The sequence below is a fragment of the Nanorana parkeri genome, unplaced genomic scaffold (genome assembly GCF_000935625.1).
Source record: "Nanorana parkeri isolate BGI_ZX_2015 unplaced genomic scaffold, ASM93562v1 scaffold2073, whole genome shotgun sequence".
NCBI lineage: Eukaryota > Metazoa > Chordata > Amphibia > Anura > Dicroglossidae > Nanorana > Nanorana parkeri.
Window position 1 is genome coordinate 162,458 of NW_017308341.1, and position 9,778 is coordinate 172,235.

The 9,778-nt window shown below is 46.9% G+C and overlaps 1 protein-coding gene across 1 annotated transcript in view; it reads right to left on the bottom strand.

Moving 5' to 3' along the window:
* Positions 1-341: 341 nt before the first annotated feature.
* LOC108800592 (hyaluronidase-2-like) overlaps positions 342-9,778 on the bottom strand; it is a 44,878-nt gene continuing 35,441 nt past the window's right edge. The window contains exons 3-4 of the mRNA XM_018572572.1: positions 1,264-1,352; positions 342-778 (exon numbers count right to left, since the gene is read on the bottom strand). Coding sequence (XP_018428074.1) covers positions 362-778; positions 1,264-1,352 — 506 coding nt within the window. The 3' untranslated portion in view covers positions 342-361. The remainder of the gene's footprint in view (positions 779-1,263; positions 1,353-9,778) is intronic.

Below are 9,778 nucleotides of genomic sequence, written 5' to 3' on the forward strand. Positions count from 1 at the left end.
ACCACCCATTCCACCCCTCTCCACCACCCCCTACCCCCCTCCTCACCCGTAGTTTTATGTTTCTGGATGTCTGGCTTCAATACTTTGAGTCATGGACCCAGAACAAGATGCAGATAGGAGCTCCTGACTTTATCAGCATGCTTGTTTCAGGTCCAGGACTCATTGAATACTGAAGAGTCAGAACAAGATCCAGGCAGGTAGAAATTTCAGTAGGAGGTCAGCTGTGACAGCCCCAGTATTTCTTTCATGACAGGTGCACTTTAATGCTACATTTGGAATCCATTTTGATGCTGCAGTTTGGAAATCATTTGGCTCTACCCCTCCTGAGGTTCTCCTTGAGCTAAAGTGTCCCACAGATGTATCACCATTCCAGCAGCATCAGCAGGAGAACCATTAATCCCCAGGACTGTGAGTGGTCCATGGAGGACCCCGCGGATTCGGCACCATTGTACATACGATTCTGAAAGCCGCAGGTGTTTCCAGGTGAGGCCAGGTAACACTGACATTGAAACTGAGAATGTAGAAGTGCGATGTCCTCTGATGACAGCTGGCCCTCCGCCCACATTGGAACGGACGCATTGGACCCTGAAGGTGCCCTCACGATGCGGAAGTTGCCCGGGTTGAGGTGAAGAAAGGCGTCGGTCAAATTATCTTTGCGCAGACATCGTCCTTTTCCACCGCAGAGCGCCTGGCTACAGAGAGAGGCCGCGGTGGTGACATTCACAATGTATTCACCCAAATCTTCATCCAGGAACGTCTTCATCGTCTGGCAGGTTTTCTGTGGGGAGGAGAAGAAGATTAGAAAGGTTTGTAGAGATCCCACTATGGATCCTGACATCAGGGTAACACTCGGCACACACACATCACTCCCCACTGGACATGTTCCTGAATTTTTGATGTTAAATTCAGACTGAATTTCACCGATTGAGATGCCCAACTCTGAATTTCACAGCTATTTTTGGAGGTTTGAATTCCCATAAGGCTTCTGGAAAGGAAAGGGACTGTAGACTGATCCCAGGAGGGCCGTGCTTTGGTGGCACATGGTGGCTGAAGTGGATTATACCAACACCTGCTAGGGAAGAAATAGGAAGCATGGGCCATACCATTATAGTACAGAGGGTTACATGGCATAGCAGGCAGAACAAAGTCAGGAGATTCCATAGGTGATGGGATAATGTCCGGGGAAGCCTATGAGATGGTCAACCAATTCATGAGCTGCTTCCATCAGATCCCTCAAATCATAAATGACCTTGGAACACTCACCTTGTTCTTGGCGTATTCAGCACCACCCCAAAATATCACCCCCGCCACCCCTTGTGCAGCGCTCTCGCCGATGGTGGAGATGAGATCCATCTGAGGGTAGAAAATACAAATACTGGAATCGTAAATCAAATGGATCACATAGAGAATCCCATCCCCAAAATGAGTTGGAACCGGCCATTTATCTGAAGAAATGTCATCATATAATGGAAACATTTTACGCAGGTTGTGGAGCAACACATGAGGATGAAGTAACTCTGAGGTAGACTTTCTAGAGAAGAACGTATACAAATATTACATTAAAGCTGTTCCAGGGTGATCAGGACGTTGATTCAGCTCTTTACTGTTAGGAGTAATGGGGGTTGTGTAGGTTGTTGGACTGCCCATAGATTTGTTTGGTCCAACCCTTACACCTTCCCGGTCCTTGTAGGTGGAGCTGATCCCTCAGATGTGTTAGAAGAACACTATTGGCTGAGCGGAAGATCTTTCAGTTGTTGTTGCTCATTGTGTCGTCTCACCTGGGAGAGAAGGTTGAGGTCTTCTTTGTAGGTGGGTCTTGTGTACACGAGGACGGGGAGCGAGTATCCCGTGTGTTGTAGAGCGACCCTCATGGCCTCTTTCACCCGGTAGTGAACGAATTTGCGCCCGTTCACAGAAGAGTTGAGAGAGGGGGTCAGGTAGATGGACGGGTAAAGGGCGGTACTCTCCTTCCACATCCACCATAATTGGTCATTACGTGACATCTCCACCTCGGGACACTTGCCGGTATAACCGTCCCAGTTGGTCAGGTAGTTGTGGCAATCCGGGAACAGGTAATACCCCCAGAGCTGGAGCGGCCGAACACGTTTGGCATTTCGCAGCGTTTCTTCCATGAACTGACGGGCGGAGGTTTCAAATTCATACTGAGCTTCCTTGTTCACCTCTTTGGGCGTCCAGTCTGGATGACGAGAGGCCACCAGCTGCCGTGATGCTTGCCTGTATATGTCCTTCATCTGCCAGTTCCGAATCCAATTGGGTCGCCATTCCTCCCAGTCAATGACCCCAAGTCCTTTTTTATTAGCCGATGGTATGTATTTGTTGATCCCAACCACCATCTGGAGCAGGTGAGCCCACAGACTGGTGTTTTGGGGTACACCTCCATTGATGGATACATTGTGCTCGTCGTAGTACGGGTAGAGCCCCAGGCGCTCCTTGTAGAAGAGGGTGAGGTTCTGGTCCACAACACCCTCACTAGGGGACGAGTTGAGGTCAAAGAGTCGAAGGTCAAGAGACACATTGTAACGAAGGCGGCAGTTCTGAGTGGGAGCGTTCCACGCCACCATGAAAGGGCGACCGCTAAATCCGGGGCGGGCGGTGGGCTTGGATGTTGCTGTGCTGAAGGAGTAGACATCAACCGCCATGGTAAGGAGACCCCACACGGCCCAGGAGAGGACAAAATGGGTCATCATTGCGAAAGACTGAAGACTGAGGACAGACCTACAGACAGGAAATGAGAAAGAGAAACAATAACCCCAAATCTGAGATAATAACCCCCAATCTGAGGTAACACCCCCAATCTGAGATAATAACCCCCAATCTGAGATAATACCCCCAATCTGAGATAATAAACCCCAAATCTGAGATAATAACCACCAAACTGTGATAATAACCCCCAATCTGAGATAATAAACCCCAAATCTGAGATAATAACCACCAAACTGTGATAATAACCCCCAATCTGAGATAATAAACCCCAAATCTGAGATAATAACCACCAAACTGTGATAATAACCCCCAATCTGAGATAATAAACCCCAAATCTGAGATAATAACCACCAAACTGTGATAATAACCCCCAATCTGAGATAATAAACCCCAAATCTGAGATAATAACCACCAAACTGTGATAATAACCCCCAATCTGAGATAATAAACCCCAAATCTGAGATAATAACCACCAAACTGTGATAATAACCCCCAATCTGAGATAATAAACCCCAAATCTGAGATAATAACCACCAAACTGTGATAATAACCCCCAATCTGAGATAATAAACCCCAAATCTGAGATAATAACCACCAAACTGTGATAATAACCCCCAATCTGAGATAATAAACCCCAAATCTGAGATAATAACCACCAAACTGTGATAATAACCCCCAATCTGAGATAATAAACCCCAAATCTGAGATAATAACCACCAAACTGTGATAATAACCCCCAATCTGAGATAATAAACCCCAAAGATCATTTGATTTACTTGAAATGGACTCTTCTGACTATTATTTGTCCTTTATTTCAATGAAAACAAATAAAATCTCCCCAACAAATCAAAAAATAACAAAATAAGATGCGGAATGAAACTCCTGGAGATCTTAGAGGACACTGAAGAGTCGAAACTTTTATTTAAGGTTTTGTATGGAGTTGGGGAAGGTTAAAAATCTGTCCGTTTATTTAGTTATATTTATTTTTGCTGTCTGTGTTCTCTGGAGTGACCAATCACGCTTCTCTGTCTGGCAATCCGATGGGCGTGTCTGGGTTTGGCGGTTGCCAGGGCAACGGTACTTGCCTGACTGCATTGTGCCAAGTGTAAAGTTATGACTTAACATATTCGCTGAACTTTCTTCTGCTATCAGGACGAGACTGAAAACGTATTTTTCCTTTTCTCAGCCCAACATTATTTTCCTGAACGTATTTCTCTTGTATACCTGAGTTCTCATCCTCATACCAATACGTGATTACAATCTCTCCAGCAGCCTCGCAGCCAACATGGAATATGAGCGCTACGCAAGGTCCCATTCACGCTTTGGTATTGCGTTATCTCATATTACATTGGATTGCATTGTATACGATGACAACGATTCTGAATGGAACCCCAACAATCATATACATAAACCCCCCCCCCAGACCTGCGCAATATCATACCACAGCACCCAGATGGGAATGTTTTGTATGTTGTGGTGTCACATATTGCCCAAAATAGTGCAGAGACATCTTTTTCAGCAATAAGGATCATCAACTTATCATTTAAAGTAGGGATGCACCGATACCGAGTATTTGGGTGAGTACTCGTACTCGCCCAAATGCTCCGATGCCTAGCACGGGTACTTCCCGTATCAGGAAGACGGGCAGCGCGTCATTGCACGCTGCCCGGTTTACTGATTGGCCGGGAAACGGCTCCATGCTCTCTCTTCATTTGTGATGAGAGAGCACGGAGCCGACTTCCCGGCCAATCAGGAAGCCGGGTAGCGTGCAATGACGCGCTGCCCGGCTTCCCGATTGGTCAGGAAGCTAGCAAATCCGTGTAATGACGCAGCGCCCGGCATTCTGATTGGCCCGGGAAGCCGGCGTCATGCTCCCTCGTCATCTCATGAATCATAATATTAAGAAAGCGACCTTAAAGCATTAGTTTGTATTGCTTTAGAAAAAATTTGACCTGTCCCTTTAAGAAAAAGTATCGGTAATTGGTATCGGCGAATACTTGATCAAAAGTATCGGTGCTCGTACTCGGTCTTAAAAAAGTGGTATCGGTGCGTCCCTAGTTTAAAGTGAATGAGATGCCTTAATGCTGCAACACATTACAACATATATATATATACTGTATATCTGAATGCACGCAGAAAGGTGTAACTGGGGCTCATTGTAAAATGTCCACCTTTCCCGACCCCGCGGACCCACCCTCGTCTCCAGCCCGACTCCAGACCAAACCTTTTATTTGAGGTGTGGAGAAGAACTGAAACTTCTGCCAGTTTTGAATTGTTTTTCTGTGACTCCATAAGGGAGATTTCCACTCACTTCCTCTCCTGGTGACACCAGGACAGGAATGAAGGTCACTGGTGTCGCCTGGAGACAAGACTCCGATAACAATGAAAACATTGTAACAGTTTGAACTCTTTCCTCTCTGTCATCAAATACAAATTAACAAAAAAAAACATTGTTGCAGTCTCTGTACCTACGGAAGAGATTTCCCTTCACTTCCTGTCCTCAGTCCCTCTGAGGGGGACAGCAATAGAAACCTGACAGAGGGTCTGACTGGTTAAAGTTGAATGTCTATAAACAATTCCCATGTGACACTTACGGGCCGGGCGCTGAGTCCTCCTGGTGTTCTCGGCTCCGAGTTCCTCCTCACGCGGGGCCGATTCATTATATATTGGGATCATTCTGCACTGCGTATTGTTATCAGGACCGGTCACACCCCGGGCTATTCTGCACATATTATTATCATACAATTAGTTTCTTAGTCACAGGTGACCCCACCCCGGCGCAGGGAAAACACGGGAGGGGAAGTGTTGTCAGACACAATGGTACACAATGACTCCAGATCACATGACCATCGGGGAGCCAAAGAGACAAAATACGGATAATAAGAGGAAAGATCTTTTATGTGATGGACGGAATCTTCGGGATTCTCCCTGAAACAAAACGTATAAAAATAACTCCAAATCACAAGATCTGAGAAAATAAACCGGAATCACCCGTCTTACCGGAACCAGCCAAACGCGTGAGAGACAAAACTAGGAACTTTCTGGAGCCGCGTTCTCTGTACTTATTTATTGTATAATTACCATCCGAGGAAGAGCAATATAAAGTCACAGTCATCGACCCCATAAAACACCGCGCCCCTCCCCCCTCCATTTCATTTTTTGTATACTACTTCCACTTTGTTATAATCCCAGTAACAGGCGACCGCGGCGGAATATTTAGTAGCCGGGAAATGTCACGGACGGACTTATTGCGCAGGTGACAACCTATCACGACACCGCGCTTGTAGTCACTGAGCTCCTGAGAGCGACCCGTTCTCTCACCAATGTCTGTAGAAGCGTCTGCGCGCCGAGGTGCCTCGTCCTATACACCTGGAGCCACGGAGGGGATTGGAACAGTGGCGTCACAAGGGGGGTCCGGCCCGCACCCAGGTGACACCATTGCAGGGGTGACACCAAAATGACTGACAGTATTTTTGGTCTCTCCCCGTCTAAAAAGTCTGGCACTTGGTCATGGACTGAGAGCCCGACAGTGTCAGGAGACAGGAGGGGACCCGGCGGCATGACACGGCGGGGTGTCACCCGGTCTAGAGACTGGGTGACACCTGGCCTCGGGACGCCCCTGGATTGGAACACCTGAATCCATTGATTTGGGGCGGGGGTCCCAATACTTTTGGCACTATAGTGTAGTCCTGACGCTGCACTCTGTAGATTACATGAGCACGACAAAAAAACAACATTTTCATTCGTTTCCTCAAAGAAAACAAATTTTTATGCTGTTTCGGATTCGGAGGCAACGAATCCAAAAACCGCACACTGAAACTGCAGAACGAGCGGCGGCCATATCAGCCCTCTTTGAGTGTATCTTGGTATACACCAACATGCGGGCGCCGCCATCTTGGTGTACACCAAGATATAGCCAAAGAGGGCGGCGCGCCTGCGCAGAACGTGCCGGCGGCTGATATGGCCGCCGCTTGTTCAGCGTGTGACGTCACCGTCATGTGACATCAAGCGCTCTGCCTCCAAGATGGCGGCGGGCATGCGCAGGACACGCCGGCGGCCAATTTCACCACCGCGCGTTCCACACGCGAATTTATGAATGCCCGGATATAGTTTTCGTGTATATGGTCATATAATAAATGTGTTATTTCGGATTCTGACGAATTCCGTTGATTTTCGGGGTTCATCGGAATCTGAATGCACATGTCCTGACCCGGCGCTCTGTTGGGGGGAGGGGGGGGAGCTCTTGGCATGGAGGAGATTAATCATTCAATCGGGTAATGAGTTGTCCATCAGAACTTCACCCAATGGTGGGATCAGAAGACTTAACTCTTCAGTGTCATGAGAGTAAATTTCCAGCGGAAATGAAGTTTTGTGCAATGTGCCGGCTCACCTCGGCCTTAAAGGGGACCTGACATGATAGTAATACGGGAGCCGCCATTGCTGGCTGGTTGCCAGTGCAGATCTGGGGCTGTGGTCTCATCGTTCCTCGGTGTGTCTCTGATCTGAATCAAGCAGCCAGTGAAATCTCAGGGCACCCGATAGAGCCATACTCATTCCTTTGTCAGTGACTCACAAGACAGGGAAGCCAGAGGATGAGGATAACAAGTTCAGAGACTGTAGCTTTACATATAAGTCAGGGACGGCAGCTCCAATATTTCCATCTTATTATCCTTGCGCACTGTGGCTGTAGAGTGTAAGCTTCTGTGGTGAGGGCCGGTTGTACTTGTGTTAATCACGTTATGTATTAATGTGACTAATAGAGGCCGGGGCTGCTTTAAAGTGTCACCCCACCCCATAGTGTTCCCAGTTCTAGGTGGAGTCTAGTAAACTGTCACCTGATGGTCTCTTATGTCTCTGACGTCTCCTCGCCATTGTTCTTGTATGACTTGGACTTGCGACTCCACTTCAGTCACTTTGCTCATCATTTGCTATTGAAGGTTTAGAAGTTGGAGAAACATTTACACCTGAATTCTTATCACCGGGTCCATCGCATCAGCGCTCCGCTTCACCCGATGGCTGCCTTCTGCTACTTGTCCTCTAGATGGCGCCACACTCCTCAGATTGCTGTGTGTGTTGTATACAAGGATCGCCCTCTGTATACAATGTCCCGGTTAGCTGGAGGGTTCCTGCGTTGCGGCAGAGAGGCGAATACATTATATCGGTGTATGGCTCGCAATGTTTCCATAACATTTGTAACGGTTGTGCAGGGTGAAGGCTTCGAACATAATGAGGGTCATTTACTAAGACTGGAGCAGACAGAATTTGGAGCAGTAGTCTATGGCAACCGATAAGTGGAAGGGCAATGTGACCTTATTTGCCTGTTTCTGGTACACACGGAGTTAATGTTTGAATGGGAGAAAATTGGGTTTCAACAGAAACTAGTTGTAGTTGTTTCTAAGGCGAGGAGTCCGCGTTCCTCAGTAAATTAAATCTTATCTCTGCGCGGAACATAAGACCTTGAAACTGTCCCGCAGATTCCTTTCTTTGTATCTGGTCCTTATTATTATCACAATGAGTATCGTATACGTGGATGTGTTTCTCCCATCGCCCCTTTCACCGCCCATGTGATCGTTTGTTTTCACAATAAACCTTTGTATATACATTGGGGGGTATTTATCAAAGCAATTACGACAGTTTTAGCCTCTTAGATAATTTTTTTAATGTGCAAATCTGTCTTTTAACACGTGCCCCTGTTTTCACCTGAGCGCGCACTGCTTTTTCAACTGCGCGTTTTTTTGCACGTGTTTTCATCTGCGCTTGTTCTGGGCTGTCTGAAACTGGAGCGTCACCTAAGAAAGCTTAAGAAGTCCCCGTGACCGCTTCTTCAAGATGTGACAGTTGAAGTGACCCTCAGATTTTGTAACATAAACCAATAGTGTAATGTGCGCCGCACTGTAATCCATGGTAGTTTCCCTTCTCTTTGCTGCTCTTCCTTTTAAATCCTCATGTCTTCTCATGCTGGGGGAGAACTTCTGTTTTGCAGCAGACTGCCTTGTCTCTGGAATGGCTACACGGTGTCTATGTATAGGTTTGCAACCTGAGCCAGCACTACAGGAAGAGGCACTCAGCTGCAAAGGGAAGTTCTCCCCCAGCATGAGAAGAGAGAAGGATTTAAAAGGAAGAGCAGCAAAGAGAAGGTAAACAACCATGGGTTACAGTAAGGCGCACATTACAGTATTGTTTTATGTTAAAAACTCTGAGGGTTTAATGTCACTTTAAGAAGTGACGAGTCTTCTTTCCTGGAGTCTATTAAACCTCATTTATCAACAACATTACACCGGCATCATAAATCTGGTGCAAAGTGCAGCAAATATATTCCGTGCAAACCACTCGCAATTGCTATGATAAATTCCCCCCAACATGTCTAATGGAGACGACATTTATTATCAAGGCTTAGGCTGCATTGATAAATAAGGTGCAAATAAATTGGAAAATTTGTCACTTAAAGAAAAGTGGAGCAACTCCCTTGATAAATTCCCCCCAGTGAATATACAACTTGGCGTGACTCTTCTACTTGTCTGAAGCTGACAGCGCAATCGGATCGCGGGAAACCTTAAGGCCTCATTCACACACAATGCAAGAGCAAAATTGTATATTGCGCGTATATGCGCGTATGTACATGCCGGCACTATATGCAATCTTAAAATGCATCATTCGTAATAGAAATTTTAATGAACTGTACGTGCGTATGCGCGCGCAAAACACGCGGATATGCGCGTAAATAATCAGAAATACGCTGCCCGGACGCATCTCGGGTCCGTTCTGTTTTTTGCGCATTTTTACACTACGCAAATATACGGCTCCATAGGCAGCTATGGAGCCATTTATTTGCATATGCTGCATATGGTACAATACGCATGTACGCCGCGCGTATATGCGCTGCAGTTATGAATGAGGCCAGGAGACCGGGGGGTTCAAGTCGGCTCCGTGCAACTTTCCTGAGGAACCCCAACAACTAGCTTCTGCCTTCAGTTTGTTGAGTTGAGGTCTGAAGGCAGGGACGGATTTACTCTCTCTGCTGCCCCAAGGCTAGGTTCCTCAATGTGCCGCCCCC